Source organism: Lithobates pipiens, unplaced genomic scaffold (assembly GCF_037356315.1).
Source record: "Lithobates pipiens isolate NorthernLeopardFrog02 unplaced genomic scaffold, aLitPip1_a1.2 Scaffold_25, whole genome shotgun sequence".
Classification (NCBI taxonomy): domain Eukaryota; kingdom Metazoa; phylum Chordata; class Amphibia; order Anura; family Ranidae; genus Lithobates; species Lithobates pipiens.
In genome coordinates this window covers 97,935,632-97,955,114 of record NW_027507787.1, presented here as the reverse complement: position 1 = coordinate 97,955,114, position 19,483 = coordinate 97,935,632, and the positions used below count along the sequence as shown (strand labels likewise).

The window sequence follows — 19,483 nt, the reverse complement described above, 5'->3', positions numbered from 1 at the left end:
CATCGCGTGACAGCACAATTGTCAGTTAAAGTAACGCAGTACCATATCGCAAAAAAAGTCCTGGTCATGAAGGGGGGGGGGTAAACCTTTCTGAGCTGAAGTGGTTAATTTATCTGGGCCTTCTTTACACATATATAGCTGCATGAAAGTGAGGGGGGGGGGGAACAATGGTGTAAAAAGATGTATTTGGCATACCCTCAACTTTCATACTGCAGGAGTGGCATCCCTATTCTTCCAGTGATATTTTGGGGAATGCCGAGTACCTCAAATATGAAATAATAATCCTCCAGCACAGTGCCTGGAGAGTTTTTGTGAGATTTCAGATTCTCCGCATTCCCTAAGGTTTTGCTGTAAGAATAATGATGCCAAGTATACAGTATTTAATAACCTATTTTTTTTTTTCTGCCTTTATGCTGCCGTTTAGTGTGGTGGTAGGTTACCTGTTATATTAAGTGGGACTTACTTTTTACTGCAGGGTCTACCTTAACAATGGACATGCATAGTCTGATTCAGATGTGTGTATTTTTTCTATGTCCATAGGAAGAATAATTCTCTTGCACGTGGATGCAGTTTACTAATGTTTATATGCAGGATCTTGCTGGCAGACAGAGCCTGAGTTAGAGAGTTATGCCGCATACACATGGTCGGATTTTCCGACGGGAAATGTTGGATGTGAGCTTGTTGTCGGAAAGTCCGACCATGTGTATGCTCCATAAAACATTTGCTGTCGGACTTTCCACCAACAAATGTTTCTTGGCAAGTTCTCAAATTTTCCGCCAACAAAACTTTGTCGTCGGAAAGTCCGATCGTGTGTACACAAGTCCATCGCACAAAAGTTCACGCATGCTCTGAATCAAGCAGAAGGAGCAGCACTGGCTATTGAACTTCCTTTTTCTCTGCTTGTCGTATGTCACCGTATTCTGTATTGTTGGCCAACATTTGTGTGACCGTGTGTACACAAGACAAGTTTGAGCCAGCAACCTTCAAACAAAAATCCACGGTTTTGTTGGCTAAAAGTCTGATCGTCTGAACGGGGCATGAGGTTAAACATGTACAACAATAACAATTTTTTCTGATCACATATGCAAGGTTTTTATGACACAAAAGGTTCCTGCATAAATGATCAGTAAAATATTTGTCTCTTAAAAAAACATCAACAGCGTGAAATTGTAGCTCTATATCCTCTTGCAGGATGCATCTTTTTCATCTGTGTATAAGGCCCCGTTCACACCCGACTCAAATTGCAGGCAGAATCGCATGATTCTAGCAAAAAAAACGCAATAGAATACGCGCCTGGTTCAGTGCCGACATTTGGTACATGAGCTTCTTTGGTGCATTTTTGGAGCAGAGAGAGGCCCATTCAAAAATGCACCACAAAATCATGCAAAAAAAAAAAAAAAAAGCAATGTGGCAGCATCAATTAAGTGTGAACAGGGCCTACGTACAGACATGCATTTTAAACAAAAATGCGTAAAATCCATGTCCTCAGTCCTACAGATCTGAACGTAGTGCATGTTTATGCATCTGTTTGAATGTCCCTAAAAGAAAAAAAACGTTATGCTCTATTATGTGTGTTTTTGTGCATAAACAAACATAACCATTTTTTTTTCTTCTCTTCTAGCTGCCTCTCTTCTGAAACAGAATACATAGCTAATTTTAGAAATCTAAATTATGTACTTGTATTATACTCAACATGTTACACTGTCCAAGATTTATTTAACTGGCCATTTAATTATTATTTTTTTTTTTGCATTGGCACAGGATGGTGGCAGTCAGTACTATTAAGATGGCGGATGGTAAAGTCTTTTGTGAGACCCCCGAGGGAACAGTCATAAATATCAACATTAACCAGCGGTCCTGCATGGACGGCCTGTTGGATGCCATCAAAAAAGTAAGACTGGTGAAAAAAGATGGACAATGCAACCAGCCAGCCGGAATATATCTAGGGATTGGGGTACTACTTAGAGTACTTCATTGGATCTTTTATTACTTATTATTTCTTTCTGTTTTCATATGGTATATTAATAAAAAAGCACATTTAAAAAAGAAACCTAAGCTGGTTTAAAATGTTTCTAAGGTAACAAGCAAGCACATAGTGGGCTTAATCTTCAAATTGATCTCTGCGCAGCACTCTTGGATCCTAACCCCAAAGTGCGCATGAGGCATGGTCTTCTACCCAAGTCAAGATTTAAGCCATACCCCTTCCTCACATTGAAGAGAGTAAGGAGGTAAGCATGCCAAAGAGGTATGTGCTTAACAATGGCTGTTTGCCCCCCAACCCCCCCCCCCCCCCGCTTTAGCCCCCCGCTACACACAAAACTTTATTCATCTATGACATTTCTGGGAATGTTGAGGGCTCTGTCCTGGAGCACTGTGGCTACCTTCCCTCTCTTTCCCTGATGTTTGTCAGAATGCTAGCATAGGGCGGGTAAGTCTCACACAATCCTGCAAAGATTGTCAATGCAGAGATTGCATAAGTGCTTGGGGAGGACATACAAGAGAGGGAGCCTGAAGCATTATGCAAGTACCTCTCTTTGGTATGCTTATTTGTTTATAGGAAAATTTTGTTCTTAAATCATTGGGTTGTGTTCCACCTCAAGATGATTGGACACTGGCAAAAAAGCTAATCTTGACCCAGCCCTCCAGTGATGCCTGTTTTTTTTGCTGAAGGCTGAACGTGTTGGACCTGTTGCTCTCTGCTGGGATAATCTTTCTACTAAGACCTCCTTTACAACTACTTTTGCTGATTCTCAGTGCTCTATATCAGCAGTTTTCTGGATTGGTCCCTAAAAGCCAGGACACTTAGGCCGCGTACACAAGCGCGGACTGTTTGCCCAACCTTGTTCGTCAAACAGTTTCGGCAAACAGTCCGCTCAAAATTTGCATGAGCGGACTTGCCCACACACGAGCGGACTGTTTCAGCGAACTGTTTGCCAAACAGTTCGCTCAACTTTTGAAATGAACGGACTCGCCCACGTAAGGAGGAGGCAAATCCGCCCATTTCGAGCGCGTGTACAGGTAGGCGGGGCCCGCGAAGGAGACGTCGCGGGCTCCGCCGCCTGGAATGGGCTTAAAGGGGAACCCCAACGCCAACGCCGCGCTGTGCGGTCACTTATATAGTGACAATGGGGCGGTGTCACATGGTATATGTCACATGGGTTGGTCACATGGTGACCCCTCCCCCTTATGTCATAGTCCCCATGTGACATCAACCCATGTGACCAACCCATGTGACATATACCATGTGACACCGCCCCATTGTCACTATATAAGTGACCGCACAGCGCGGCTCTGGCATTCCGGCCGGAGAGCTCGTCGAGTCAACATCTCCAGGAGAAGAAGAAGAAGAACAAGAAGAAGAACAAGAACGGAAGGCGGCGGCGACGACGACAGCGGCGACAGAAGACCGGGCCACCGCCTGTAAAAGAGCTACAAGAAGGCGCGGTGGCCCGGCAGAAGAACCGAAGGCGGCGACAGAAGAACGGAAGGCAGCGGCGACAGAAGACCGGGCCACCGCCTGCAAAAGAGCTACAAGAAGGCGCGGTGGCCCGGCAGAAGAACCGAAGAGGGGGACAAGACCCCCGAAGTCGGGAGAAGAGGCCGGCGGCGGGGAGGAAGAAAGCCGGACTCCTCCGCTAGCAAAAGAGCTACACACAGATAGCGGAGGAGTCCGGCGAGAAGACCCCCGAAGACGGAAGACCCCCGGAGCTGTGCAATAAAATATTTTTTCCCTGTGTTGTGTTTTTTTTTGTACTTTATTTCACAGGTGAATGGGTAGGGGTACATTGTACCCCATACTCATTCACATAGGGTGGGGGGCCGGTATCCGGGGGCCCCCTTCTTAAAGGGGGCTCCCGGATTCCGATAAGCCCCCCGCCCGCAGACCCCGACAACCAACGGCCAGGGTTGTCGGGAAGAGGCCCTTGTCCTCATCAACATGGGGACAAGGTGCTTTGGGGTGGGGGGGCCGCGCGGCCCCCCCTTCCCCAAGGCACCCCCCATGTTGAGGGCACGCGGCCTGGTACGGCTCAGGAGGGGGGGCGCGCTCGCCCCCCTTTCCTGGCCGGCCGGGTAGCGTGCTCGGACAAGGGTCTGGTGTGGACTTTGGGGGAACCCCCACGCCGATTTTTTTCGGCGTTGGGTTCCCCTTTAAGTCCATTCCAGGCGGCGGAGCCCGCGACGTCTCCTTCGCGGGCCCCGCCTACCTGTACACGCGCTCGAAATGGGCGGACTTTCCGAGCGGGAACAGTTTGCTCATTTCGAAAGTAGCCTACACACGGGCGGACTGTTCGCTCAAACACAGTTTCAGCGGACAGTTTTTCGGAATTTCCGAAAGACTTTGTCCGTCCAACTGTCCGCTGAAAGCCCACACACGAGCGGACTGTCCGCCCAAACACTGTTCAGCGGACAAGGTTGGGCGAACAGTCCGCCCGTGTGTACGCGGCCTTACACTTTCAGGAGGACTGTACCCGTATCCCAGTGGTAAGAACGGGAAGGCCTGTAAATTGTATTGGCATTAAATCTTGCATGTGGTGCACACCTTGGCAGGCTAATGCTTTGCTTGGGTTAGCTGGTGGGGTGGTGTACAGATCCAGAGCTGTGGTCTGCTGAAGACCATGCAGGGTATGCCTGACCAGAACAAGGTGAACACTGATAGGTTTGTCGGCCCTGCCACAAACTAAATTCTGTAGCAACAGACTGGCTCTGAATCATCATCTGGTTTTTCACTTGCTCCTTCAGGGGCTCCTTTCTCAGGTACCCTTGTGTCCAAGGAAACATTTATGGCTGCCTTTTCCACTGTACTGGAACAACGCGATATCAGTAAGGATTTACTGCAGGACAACCGTAAACAGTCCAGGTCCCCATATATATAGTAAACTTTGGGGGATGATAGCTCCACGGGATTAAGTGCATAAACCATTTAAACTTGAAACAAAAAGGCTTTTATTTGTAAGCAAATACAAAATAAGGCTTCCTTCAGCACACAGGTCAAAAATATAAAACAAAGTCTGCTTATCTTCAGCATAAAATAAAGTCCGCATATTTTCAGCACAAAGTAAAGGAAAGATGCATACAGTTTTGTGGACAGGTCTTCGCCCTAGAGTTTTGAGACTCCTTATCGAATATTTAGCAGCCTCCAACAGGTTCTCAGCTCACCACGACAGGTGCAATTACCTACTCCTCCTCACCCCCACCTCTTCACTACTTCCTGTCTTTTTTGAGCGGTTTCCTGGAGGCCTTTAACCCCCTGTATATTGATTCTCTGGTCAGGGGTGGAGGCTCTTTCCCACCCGAATATCACTTTAGAGCCTCCAAAATTCCGGGCCCCAAATAACACTCATTAAGGCAGAGGACCGCGAGCCAGTCCTCTCTGGATTAATTCTGCTGCCGAGAATTCCTCACCCATTTTGGGTCACCCCCTGAACACCATCACGACTCCCTTAAAGGGACCACAACCCAAATACTGGTGCTCGTCCAGGGCCCAACTTTGGTGTCCTGCACTAACTAGTTCTTTAGATCAAAGGAATGAACTTGATTTGTAAATGAGGTCAGTTTAACCACTTAAAGGCTAAACATTTTCTGACACTTTTTTTGCTAGAAAATTACTTGGAACCCCCAAACATACACACTATAATATATCATTTAATATGTATGTATTATAATTTTTTTTTTTTTTAGCATAGACCCTAGAGAATAAAATGGCAGTTGTTGCAATATTTTATGTCACACTGTATTTGCGCAGTAGTCTTAATTATTTTTTGGGGGAAAAAATGCACTTTAATGAATAATCAAAAAACAAAAAAAACGAAACCGTAAAGTTAGCCCAATTTTTTTGTGGAATATGAAAGATGTTATGCCGTGAGAATCGTGATCTTTATTCTAAGCAAAAAAAATTGTGATTCTCATTTTAACCAGAATCGTGCAGCTCTAATATACATTATATCCATCCTGTCAGCAAGTGGTTATACCAAGCTGTTTTTTTACAACAGCGATTGGCTGTTTAAAGTGATTTGGGCAGCACTACGGCCACCTGATCACTATTAAAGTACTGAGAAGGAACGGCATTTCTGTTCCTCCCAGGAACGGATCTGGGACTGTGGCAACTGGCTGGGATAGCATCACACGGAGAGGATGCAGGAACATCCGTTCCCCGATCTCCTCCATGACTAATGAAGCCAGAAATGATGATATCACTATCTGTGCTCAATTAGCTGCTTTGGAAGGCAGGGGAGGCATTGGGGTCTAATAGACCCCCAATTTTTCTATAAAGAGTACATGTCAATGTTCCAAAGCTTTGACCTAGGGGGCTTGTTTGATCCCTTGTGTTTCAATAAAGTTCTATGGGGAAAAATAAATTCCATAAAATAAAAATGTAAAAAAATGTAAAGCATCCCCATCACCCCGTCCATACATGTGCTTAGTTCCTGCACACATACTACATAAACAGCGATTGAACCACATGTGATGTGGTCTAAGCTGGGTCTAAGCAAATGGCTTCCTTTCGAAAGAAAACCTGGGACCAAAAGACAGGCAATGAGTCCCCTTTTGATGAAGGGGCATCCCCACTTCTGTAAGTGGGGGGACATATAGAAGCCTTTTTAGCCACATGAACTCGAGGTGTCTCTGATATGTGGTTTGAAAACATTGTGTCCAGGGCCTACAAGCTGCCTCCCCCATGATTCATGCTGTTAAATGTGTGTTTCACAAGACCAACAGATCAGTGTTGTTTCCCACATTAGACCCATTATGGGCTCAGAGGGTCATTACCCTGGTTGCAGGACCAGAAAGGTTAAACATGGAATATTTGCATTCCGTGGTTGCTTTCCTCTATCAAGGAAGCCTACCTCCGCATCCCTGTTTTTTTTTTGTTTTTTGGGAAGGGGGGTGTGTTTCCACCTCACCAGCACTATCTGTCCTTTGTGGTGGGGAACAATGCTTTCAATTAGCATCTCTGCTTTTTGGCCTGGCCCCAGTATTTGATATTCTGCTGTCCTTTTGGGAATCCCCATTCTGGACAAGTTGCTTCTCAGGGAGTGATTGGTGGTCTCAATTGGAATGTGCAACACAGTGCAAGTACCCTAAACACAAAAACATTAGGCAGGCAGTTTATTCCTTCTTGAGGCAATGGAGGCAGCAGCTAGGACCATTTTTTGAGACCATCTTTAAGCCCTGAAGTGGAAAATCTTATAGTTGTGAATTCCACCCATCCATGAATACATATTGCTCTTCATACGTTTTGGATTTGGACATTAATTGTCCCCATCTTTTTTGAATGAAGGATTTGCCTCAGTGAGCTCCTCTTAAGCTGCACTGACCCTGGTGTGGTGTCTCCCCTTGTGGAGCTGGACTTAAGTGCTTTCTCTTCTCTCCCCCCCCCCATTTTGGACTGAATACTCTTATGCCCCGTACACACGAGCGGACTTTTCAACATCCAAAGTCCGTCAGACCGAGTCCGTCAGACTATCCGATCGTGTGTGGGCTGCAACGGACTTTAGCTTCGCAAAAGTCTGATGGACTTTAGAAATGAAGCATGCTTCAAATTTTCCCGACGGAACTCCGCCGGACCCGGTCCCCTTCGAAAAATCCGCTCGTGTGTATGCTACTCCGACGGACTAAAACCGACGCTAGGGCAGCTATTGGCTACTGGCTATGAACTTCCTTATTCGAGTCGGGTCGTACGTCATCACGTTCGAATCCGTCGGAGTTTAGTGTGATCGTGTGTGGCCAAGTCCGTTCGGCCGAAAAGTCTGTCAGAACTCCGGCGGAATTCCGGCGGAACTCCTTTGGAAGTCTGTCGGACATAAGTCCTCTCGTGTGTACGGGGCATAAGGCTTAAACCTTGACTTTTATGCACACATCACTAATAGGATCCTCTGAGGAATCCTTCCGTGAAGCACGTAGTGTTCACTGTTGCGTTACGCTGATTCCTGTACCTGGGCCTACATATGGAAAATCTGTCTCCTCTACCTGACCATTCTATGTTAACCGGATTGGGCCATGTAGACAGACAGATCTGCATGGCCCAATGGATTCCGTGTCAGTTCAGGAAATATTGTGGTAAAGGAAGTCCAGATTCTGATCAATGCCCTGGAGCTCAGGGTGATTTGGCTTACTTTTTTTCGGTTCTAGATCACCCTACTCCGACGTCCAGTCGGACAAAACCACAGTAGGGGCATACATAAATAGCCATGGCAGAACCAGCTAATACAGACTGCAGTCAGCGCTCACCTCCCTGGTATGCAGCCATACCTGTGTTTCCTCTCCTGGATATCATCCTATCAGGAGAGCAGGGGGCATGAGAAGATGGAGATCTGCAGAGAGAGCGAGATTCTTTTCATATCAACAAACTGGTAATTTGGTAATCCCCCACTTGTTAATATGATCCAGATCTGCAGCTCCTCCCGTCCCTTGCCCTGCTGATAGAATGACAATCGGCAGGGTGGTGGAGAGACCCTGGAGGGGGCACACAGACTGAATCCTGCCTCTGTCCTGCCAAAGGTAGGAACATGCAAGGGAGGTAGAGAGTAAAAGGGAGTGCTGCGATTAGAGAGAAAGGGGGGGGGTGACTGCAAGGGGCACTGTGATGGAGGGCAGTGATTGCTAGGGTCACTGTAATCATTACAGTGCAGTCCCCTTTATATCACATTGCCCCTTTACATTATTTTGCGGAGGACTGACTCTGAATATCCCGTCACCAACAGCCCCTGCAAACGCCCCTCACACCTTACTGAAGGCCATAAAACCTTCATCCTTATAAAACTTGCCATCACCCTTATGAAAGTAATTGGTTGAACTTATTCAGGCTTTTTCTCTCCATCTTTTTTCATGCATGTTGACATTTCTCGTGGCAATTTCTTCAATCAGGAGGAACTTACAGCTTTGTCCGAGTATTATAGAAGGTTAAGGTGGTTTGTGAGACCTCAAATCTCCTTTCTGCCCCAGGTGTCCTCAGCGTTTCCTTTGTATCACCAGTGTTGCCTTCCTTTTTGTCTGGCTCCAAAATATCAAGGCTAATTCTCTGCACTTTTTTTGGATGCGGCTAGTGCTCTACAGTGTTTAAATGTGGCCAGGGCTGTGTGAGTCATAGCATAAGATTGACAAATCAAGACTGTGGCTCTGGGCAGCCTGAAGGCTCCTAGAACAGATGGGCTGCCTCTTGATCCACAACTGCTAGGTGGATTCAGCAAGTCACTTCTCAGATGTATGACTTGAAGGAAAAGGTTTTCCCCTCCCTGTGAAGGCCCATTCCACCAGAAGAGTTGGTGCTTCATGGGCTTTTCAGCATCAGGTCTTGATTTCTCAGATCTGTAATGCTAGCTACTGGTGTGTTTGCCAAGCTTTACCAGATAGTTGTTTGGGCCTTGGTGGATGACAACCTCAGTTGAAAGTCCAGGCCCTATAATGGCCATCCCGGTTACTTCTTTTTGGTCGAAGGTGTGATGTACAATTAATGTAAATGAAACAGCCTTTGTTCAGTATCACTTTGTCTCTGTGTGTATATGGATGATGGCACTGTAATTGTTTTAATAATCAAAAAATGTGTGACTCTATAGTCACATGGGCTACTCGGATGTAATTGGGAAGAAATGCTCAGCATAGAAAGTCACTGAAAACTGAGCATGCTCAGAGCTGCCAACACTGCTCTGCAAAATCCACAGCTGAAATAGGGACATGGACTGAATGGATGTGATGGAGAACAGCAGGATCAACCAGGGTGTTTTTTTTTTTCTTGCAGAATACAAAAAATCTCAGTGACAGAGCATGAACAGCATGTAATATGTGAGTTTAGTGACACTTGTAAAATCCTTTTCATGGAATACACAACAGGACACAATTTCATCCTCTTGTGTTTCACTCCAGTATTGCTTGCCACTAAAACTGAGGCAAAGCTGGGAGTGGAAGAGGATATGCAGGGCTGGGTCAAGCTTTGCCACTTGCCAATGTCCGATTGCGTGGAGGTTAGCATAATCCAGTGGTCTAAGTAGTAACTCTCCTGTGTCCTGTGATGTTTAAGAAGGGGATTTTACAGGTAACTAAAAAAAGAAAATTCCATTACTTCACCTTCATGTGTTCAAGCCTCTACTGAAAAATTGTAATTCTTTCAGAAAGATAGACATTTGTGAACAGCAGCGACCATATGAAGTAATCTAATACCTGATAGTATTGATATAATTGCATTGTCTGCAACTTTTGTTTTAAAAAAATCTAATTTAATTTTGTCACTTGTTGCAGGTCTCTTTTATGACCTTTGGTTTCATCAGTGTAATGCTGGCTATCAGTTTGGCTGTGATTCGTCCAGAACTTGATCTTGCCTATGTTGGGACACACTTCTGGGTAGGATTTCCGGTAAGTGTAATGTGCACAATCGAGATCATGAAACCAATATTGGGAAGAAAAAAAAAAACCTTCCATGTATTTAATAACCTAAAGAATGTATGTGTTTAACAGAAATGGCTAAACAGCTGTTGCAGACATGTGAACCCAGTCAGTAAACCCCTCATGTCCTACCTGTGGTCCTTTTGGTACTAATTACTGTGTATCCCACTGCAGATCCCAGTGATAAGAAAGGTATCAAGGCTGTATGAGTGATCTGTAGTACACTCACAGAACACACCCCCTATACCATTTTCTGTATCAAAATTCCAGTCTCTAATAGGGATGAGCCGAACACCCCCTGATTCGGTTCGCACCAGAACCTTCGAAAGGACCAAAAATTCATACAAACTTTAGAACCCTATTAAAGTCGATGGGACTCGAACGTTCAAAATCAAAAGTGCTAATTTTAAAGGCTAATATGCAACAGACACCACCAACAATAAGGGGTATCTTCAGGTGTATACTGTGCTGGAGGCACACAACACCCACTTTAACTCCTGCAGATGCCTGAGAAAAGAACACTGTCCCTGCCTATCTTGCCCTTTCCCTGCATGCTGGAACACACTACGCAAGGCCGCCGCGCTGGCGGCCTTATATAGTGTGGGGCGTGTACTAAACCCCCTGAGCTATAATTGGCCACAGGCATCCTGCCTGTGGCCAATTATGGCTCTCCTCGCTGCCGTCACTGTGATTGGCCAAGCATGCGGGGTCACAGTGCATGCTTGGCCAATCATGAGCCAGAAATGCACTGCAATGGCGTAGTGCATTGTGGGCCGTTTGTGCCACAAGAATTTGGTGCGAACGGTCCACAAAGTTCTGAATTCGCCGAACAGACGAACGGTTGATGTTCGAGTCGAACACCGAGCTCATCCCTAGTCTCTAACACCACATGTAGTATGTCTGCATAAACTAGGAATAAAACTGTGTCCCGTACCTGGTGGAAGCCAAGCTGAGAGGTGTTTTTCTTGCAGGTCTGGTTCAACAGCCCTAGAAGTGGAGACCAGTAACATGGGGACACAGATTGGTATGATGGCCAGAGTTGCAGGCAGTGTCGGATGTGTAGGTCACATCACTGTAATCCACTGTGCAGGAACCAGATGTAGGGGCATAACCACCACCAAGCATAAGAGCGGAACATAGCTATGAGATGATCCCAGGACTGGTAATGACCAGGCAGTAAGGTATCTAGTAAAGTAGCAAAGATCGTGTCAGGATACAAACCAAGATTAGTAACTGATGGGCAGTGAAATGCAGAATCAGAAGGCAGAAAGTATTCCAAACACAGCTTGGGGTAATAATTGGTAGGCCAGATCCAAGGACAGGTCAGGGGGAAGCTTGGTCAGACAAAAAACAGCAGATTGGGTTACAGGTGATTAGGAAGTAGCCAAACACCAGTGCTGAGTGAGCATGCATGTTTGTGCAAACCCTGCACACTCATCCTCTCATACTGAAACATACTAGACCTTCCTTATAAACTGCTGCGGCTATCGACAGACCCTGCAACGTTCAAATGCCACTCTAACCAAAAATGTAACCTAATTATGCAGGACTTGTATTTATAGACCATTGGTCTACATTTAGATGATTAGACACTGGCAAAAAATAGCTAGGGCTGCCCCTAGTTTACACTCATAACTCTGCCCACTCTTTTGCTGCGTACACACGATCGGACCTTCCGCTAACAAAACCGTGGATTTTTGTTTGATGGTTGTTGGCTCAAACTTGCATAGTTACATAGTTAGTCAGGTTGAAAAAAGACACAAGTCCATCCAGTTCAACCACAAAAAAAAATAAAAAATATAATCATATCAGCCCATATACCCAATTCTATACCCACAGTTGATCCAGAGGAAGGCAAAACAAACCCCAGCAGAGCACAATCCAATTTGCTAAAGCAGGGGAAAAAATTCCTTCCTGATCCCCCGAGAGGCAATCGGATTTTCCCCGGATCAACTTTCCCTATAAATGTCAGTACCCAGTTATATTATATACACTTAGGAAATAATCCAGGCCTTTCTTAAAGCAATCCACTGAGCTGGCCATAACCACCTCTGCAGGGAGTCTATTCCACATTTATACAGCTCTTACTGTGAAGAAACCTTTCAGTATTTGGAGATGAAATCTTTTCCTCTAGACGTAAAGAGTGCCCCCTTGTCCTCTTTGTTGACTGTAAAGTGAATAACTCAACACCAAGTTCCCTTTATATATTTGTACATGTTGATCATATCCCCCCTTAATCTCCTCTTATCAAGAGTGAATAAATTCAGTTCCGCTAATATTTCCTCATAGCTGAGTTCCTCCATGCCTCTTATCAGTTTGGTTGCCCATCTCTGCACTTTCTCCAGTTCACCGATATCCTTTTTGAGAACTGGTGCCCAAAACTGAACTGCATATTCCAGATGAGGTCTTACTAATGATTTGAACAGGGGCAAAATGATATCTCTCTCTCTGGAGTACATACCTCTCTTAATACAGGAAAGGACTTTGCTCGCTTTGGAAACCGCAGCTTGGCATTGCATGCTATTATTGAGCTTATGATCTACCAAAACCCCCAGATCCTTCTCCACTATGGATTCCCCCAGTTGTACTCCCCTTAGTATGTATGATGCATGCATATTCTAATGCCGCATACACGCGGTCGAACTGTTTGACGTACTTAGTCCGTTGAAACACATTTCAGCGGACAATCCGCTCGTGTGTGGGCTTCAGCGGACTTTTTCAGCGTGCAGTCCGGAGTACTAAGAATTTCGGTTTTTCCAAAAATCTGTCCGTCGTACTTTAGTTTCAGCGGACAATACGGTCATCAGTATGCTAGTTCGACGGACTAAGAATGGCGCATGCCCAGAAAGGATTTACGTACGTGCTGTACACGTCATCACGCAAGCTTTCGACGGACTGTTTGTGTATCCGTGTGTGGTCAAGTCCGTTCAGTGGAAACTACGACGGATTGTCCGTCGGATTGTATGACGGACTAAGTACGCCATACAATCCGCTCGTGTGTACGCGGCATTAGCCCCCAAGTGCATAACTCATCTGCCACATAGTCGCCCAATTAGACAGAGCAGCACTTGTCTTGCATACACACGATCACACAAATGTTGGCCAACAGTTATGAACTTAGTGACTTACTAGATGTACTACGTGGTTTTTCAGCCCTTTAGAGCCACCCTTTGGGCTCCTTCTGCTAATTTTGTGTTAGAAGTTTGAGTGTTGATTCGCACTTTTCTTTTTGCTTTATTTATTTTGCACTAATTATTATTAATAATAATATTATTGATATCACTTGGAAAAAAAAAGCCTTTGAAAATTAGTTTGCAATAACACCATCAGTATCACCAGCAAACAGCTTCATTATTATCCCATTAAAGAAGAGAATTGTGTGCTGCATTTGGAGATTTCCTAATTTGCCACATCACAAATGTTAATTCTCCATTACGAATGTTAGTTTACAAGACCGGCCGCTTCTGCGTCTGAGCATGCCTGGCCTTTTGTGCGACGGACTTGTGTATACACGATCGGACTTTCAGACAAAATATTTTTTAAGAACCTGCTAGAAAACATTTGTTGGCAGAAAGTCAGACAGCAAATGTTCCATGGAGCATAAACATAGTCGGAGTTTACGACAACAAGCTCACATCCAACACTTCCCATCGGAAATATTTTTATTTTTGTTTTATTACTGTGGAAAAGTATTTTTAAACCATGCAGTATTTTTCTCTGAGGCTTCCAAAATCTCACTGCTTTTTGCCTTGGACTATCTAGCAGTTTCTAAATCGATGATCCTCAGTGTGTGCCTTGGGGACTGTACCTGGGCTTCATTGTGTGGGGACAGCTTGTAATGTTTACTTTGGGGCACTGGATCCTATGTTAGGCACTCATCTTGGCACATAGGGAAAAGTGTGTAGTTTTCCACAGGGTGCTGTAGAGGTCCATGGATGTGGTTCATATCTATAGTTCCCAGACCCTGATAACCCCTTTGGGTTATGCCCATTATGAAGGAGAAGTTTGCATCATTCATTCAGACATCTGTGAATGAGTAAACTACAAGTCTCACCTGCTACAGTGCAAGACAGACATGTAGTTCTCACTGGAATACATGTGCGGTGATTGCTGCCCTCGTAGTCCATTGACACTGTGCTCAGGTTAACTGAAAGCATATACTTGGGTGTGGACAGGAAGCTGGAGGAAGAGTCCGCTCGAGCCTGGCATTTCACACGCTATCCACTTATAGAGGGTGCAATGTTTTGTGGGCTCTTGCAAACTGTGCATTTTATTCTGTTTAAAGGTGGACTTTAACCATTTAAACTTATTTCCAGGACTTGGGCCCTTAAGGAAAGGGCTTTTACTTTTCCCCATAAGAGCTCATTTCACCAGGGATAAAGCAGACATGTTACACCCACTGGAGTTTTGCATTTTAGATGTATTTATAACATTAAAGACATATATAGTGAAATACAGTACTTACAACTCCGTCTACTTAGATGTTGAATTTTAAAAGCAGCGAACTTCTGTCAGATTAGAAAACCTGTGAGATGAGCAGGGTCCCGCTGCTTTTAAAATTCAAGATCGAAGTAGTCAGACTGAGTTCTAAGTCCTTTATTTCACTATATAAACTGACTTTACTGTTATAAATGCGTGTAAAATGCAAAACTCCCGTGGGTGTAACAACAGGTCTGCTTTACCCCTTCTTAGTGTATCCTTACTGTGGACGAGTGTGGGGTGTACCAAGATGGCGGAATGTCACTTTTGTAGCAAACTGTGATGGGTCGCCGAATATGTCGTTACGCAGCCGAGATACACAGGACTCTGTATCTCGGTGGCCTCATTTTTAAGCTTCAAGGCTGCAAATGACACTGGGGTAAGGCTGCAAATGACACTGACAAGGCTGCAATGAAACTGGACAAGGCTGCAGATGGACACTGATAAGGCTGCATTGATGGGCATTTAAATTTAATTTTTTTTTCCTTAAAATTCCCTCCTAAACTTGGGGTGCATGTTATACGCCGATAAATACAGTAATGTATAGAAGGTAGGGCCCAAAAGTGACTCAAGTCCAGGGGCCCCCACCACCTTAAGTCCTGCCCTGGGCACCTGTATGCCAGATTTGCAAGGCTACCACATGGTCCTCTGTTTATATGTTCTGCCAGGTGAATGTTCAGGCCTCAGCTGTTGCAAGCTTTAACCGCAAGGTGCTTTAAGCTGTTATGAGCCTTTTTGGGATTTTTAAAACTTGTGTTTCTTTGTGGTGCTGTTGGCAGTTCTGTTTTGATATATTGCTGCCCACCTCTACTTTACTGCTTGTGGATATCCCATAGTCTATCAATAAGTCCTGTACTATAAATTTTGACTTGTCTATATGCCTGTCTGTTCCTCATCTCCCTTGAATCCAAGGAGTGGTTGGGTCATGAGTGTGCATTAAGGGTGACCTATTAAGTATTTTGCCAGTATTCACTCACTTGAAGGTAGCCTGTATATAAGCCTAACCCATGCTTTACGAATAGATGTCCTGTACTTTTCTATAAGATAAGTATTTATAGAATCAGAATTATCAGAATTCCTTTTTTTTTTTTTTTTTTTTTTACACCTTGGATAGCGTAGAAGGGTTCATGACCCTGTTGGGAGGTTCCCCTTATTTTCTGTCCTTGAGCACATGGTGGTAGGGTTTGTTTTCTGTATATGCATCTCTCGTGTTTTTTTATTTTCATTTTTTAATGGCTTGTATCTGTAAAATGAGTCTAGAACAGGGGTCTCCAAACTGTTCATTTCGGGGGGCCATAATGATCAATATTACACATACTTGCGGGCTAAAAAAAATGTATAAATAAATCTGGAGCAGTAGAATAGAATACAATTTGCAGCGGCAGGATGGTGCACCTGTATCCTACTCCTGGAGCTAATGCTGAGGCGATACCTCACATGTGTGATTTGAACACCGTTTACATATGCGGGTGCAACTTCCGTATGCATTTTCTTTGCTTCGCGAGCTCGCGGGGACGGCGGGCGCTTTAAAAAAAATCTTTTTATTTTATTTGAAAATGAATAAATTGTTTAAAAAAAAAAATAATAATAATTTGATCACTTTTATTGCTGTCACAAGGAATGTAAACATCCCTTGTGACAGTAATAGGTGGTGACAGGTACTCTTTATGGAGGGATCCCTCCTTTACATTTCAATGTATTCAGATCGCCGAAAAACAGCGATTCTGAATACAGTATATATTTTTTAAACCGGCGCCATAGGCAGCCGAGTAAACAGGAAGTGACGTCATGACGTCACTTCCGTGTTTACTATTAGGATACTAGAACGAAGCCGATTACGGCTTTGTTCCAGTTCCTCCCCAGCAGCCGGAGGCATCGGAGCGTGAATCGGTGCTCCTGATCGAGCGGGAGCACCGGATAACAGCGGCGGGAGGGGGGGGCGTCCCCTCCCGCTCCTCCGGCATAACAGCCGAGCGGCTTTTAGCCGCTTCGGTCATTATGGCTGGAAAGCCAGTCATCCGCTGAAAAAAACGGTACTGGGATGATGCCTGCAGGTGTGGGCATCATCCCGGTATACCCCCAGAAGCCGAGTACGCAGATCTTCGTACGCTCGACGGGAAGGGGTTAATAGTCCCAGCGGGGGCCGTACTTTGGAGCAGTGTGCAGGAGGGGCATGTAATATGGTTTTTAAGACTCCATCTGTGGCTGGTATGAGAGTGCAGCAGTCTAATTCACCAAGGAGCTGCCAGTAACCAGTATTTTACTCTTTAAGGTCTATGCAGCTTGCTAGTCCTCGGGTGTGGTGGCTACATTTTTCATTTTTCTTGCTAAGAACAGCAAGTGCATAATTATTGCCAAAATTGCTTTATCCTTGCCACTACCAATAAACTGAAAAAGCACAAACAATCCTAATTTCTTGTGTAAATTACTAGTCCTATCAGCCTGCATGTAACATAGTTGAACAAAGGGAGACCTGTTTGAAGTCATACAATACATGACTCTCTCCATAGATACAGTGGAGAAGCAAGTATAGCCATAAAGGGACAGGATGTTATTCACATAATTACCAGGTGAAAACCTGAAAAAAAGAAAAAAGAAATGCAGCTAATGTCTAGTTAAGGTTAATACAATAGGTTACTCACCTTTCTCCTACATGGTGAAAACACCGGTGCTTGGCGATTTGTCCAAGTGCCATCATACATGTTAGGGGAGAGGATCATAGGCTTTGTGTAAGCTCCAACTAGAGTGACAAGGAACTTGCATAACGCTTCCTTTCCAGCCCATCAGCGGTAGAGTGGAAGTGTTGTGTACCTGCCGCATGAGCCTGACTTGCAGTGGGAAGGCTGTCTAGTACAACCCCCGGCTCAAGGGCCACCAGTGTGGCAACAGTGGCTGCAAGAGCCTGGCGGTGTATGGGTGCCTGGTTCGTCTTTGGTCTTGTCAGTTCAGCTGGTGCAGCAGGAAACAGAAAGCAGGCTGGTAAGCTGGGGAGACACTGAATACGTAGTCAGACAAGCCGGGTTTGGTAACAGATGATCAGATGTAGATATAGACAACAGGCAGAGAATGGTCAGGATACAGGCAAAGTTCGGCAACAGGATATCAAGCAGTGTAGAGCAGAGCATGGTTACAAGGCAGGCCACGGTCAGGATAACGGAGATAAATCATAGTCAAACAATCCGGGTCAAACACAGGAAACCGATCGGCTCACAGGAACAGGACGTCACGGGAACAGGTATGAGCTGCAGGCCAGACAGCAAAGACACAGTGCTGCTGAGGTGTTTAAATAAGGCAGCATGTTGCCAATCACTGAAATTAGTCTGCACTATTTTAACCCCTAGGTGGCAGATCCATGACAGGAAGAAGGGCAAGTGTATGCTGTTTTTGTGTAAGGATGAGCCAAACACCCCCCAGTTCAGTTCGCACCAGAACTTGTGAACAGACAAAAAATTTGTGCAATCATGCGGACACCGTTAGTCTAAAAGTTAAAAATCAAAAGTGCTCATCTTAAAGGCTTATATGCAAGTTATTGCCATAAAAAGTGTATGGGGACCTGGGTTCTGCCCCAGGGGACATGTATCAATGCAAAAAGTTTTTAAAACTGAAGTTTTTTCAGGAGCAGTGATTTTAAGAATGCTCAAAGTGAAACAATAAAAATGAAATATTCCTCTAAATATTGTGAATGGGGGGTGTCCTTAGTCTGCCTTTAAAGTAGCACATTTTCCCATGTTTAGAAAAGTACTGCAACAAAATGACATTTCTAAAGGAAAAAATGTCATTGAAAATTGCTCACAGCTGTAATGTATTGCCAGATCCCTGCAATGTACATAAAAAAACAGCGTGGGTTCCTTCCCCCACCCCCCCCCCCCCCCCGCCAACCCATGCCGTTTTATAGGGCTCCCCTTAACCACTTCAATACACTATATTATTGTACACTGCACTATATACCCTGCACTGTATTATATATACTACACTGAGGGCACTATATTCTCTGAACTGCAGTATATATACTATACAGACTGCACCATATACTCTGCTGAAAAATTGGGCCTTAGGTGTTGGTGGTGACAGAACACAGTAACCCCTCAGTTACTCTTGTTGGGTGCAGGAACGGTCTCTGCTGTTAATTATTTGAGAGGCTGCTTGCCCTCTTTTAGTGGCCTGTGAGCGTCTGCCTCTCCTTGGAGGCTTTGTGGACATAATGGGTAATTTTTTTTTTTTTTTAAACACCGCACTTCACTGTATTATATACTGTGTACACCGCCTGCACTGTATTATCTGCTGTGCACTGTGTATATATAGGCTACGCTGAATGCAGAGTGTGTGTGTGTGTGTGTGTGTGTGTGGAGAATATATATATATATCCTCTTCATCCACTATATGGGCGCTGTGTAAGCAGTCTTATACAGCATGGACTTGGTCCCCCTGTGCCATGATTGTGCCAATTATGGCTTTTGCTGAGGAGCATGCTGTGATTGGCCAAAGCTTGTGGTGTATGCTTTGGCCAATCCTCATACAGCAATGCACTGTGGTTTTGCAGTGCATTATGGGGTGCTCAAATTTGCCGCAAACGGCCCATAAACTTTTCTGTTCGGGGAACACCCGATGTTTGACTCAAACTCAAAGC

At 44.9% G+C, this 19,483-nt stretch overlaps 1 protein-coding gene across 1 annotated transcript in view; it reads left to right on the top strand.

The window, feature by feature from the left end:
• Positions 1-1,762: 1,762 nt before the first annotated feature.
• Positions 1,763-19,483, top strand: part of LOC143929924 (transmembrane protein 176B-like) — a 30,110-nt gene continuing 12,389 nt past the window's right edge. Inside the window, exons 1-2 of the mRNA XM_077453862.1 lie at positions 1,763-1,954; positions 10,234-10,347. Coding sequence (XP_077309988.1) covers positions 1,763-1,954; positions 10,234-10,347 — 306 coding nt within the window. The remainder of the gene's footprint in view (positions 1,955-10,233; positions 10,348-19,483) is intronic.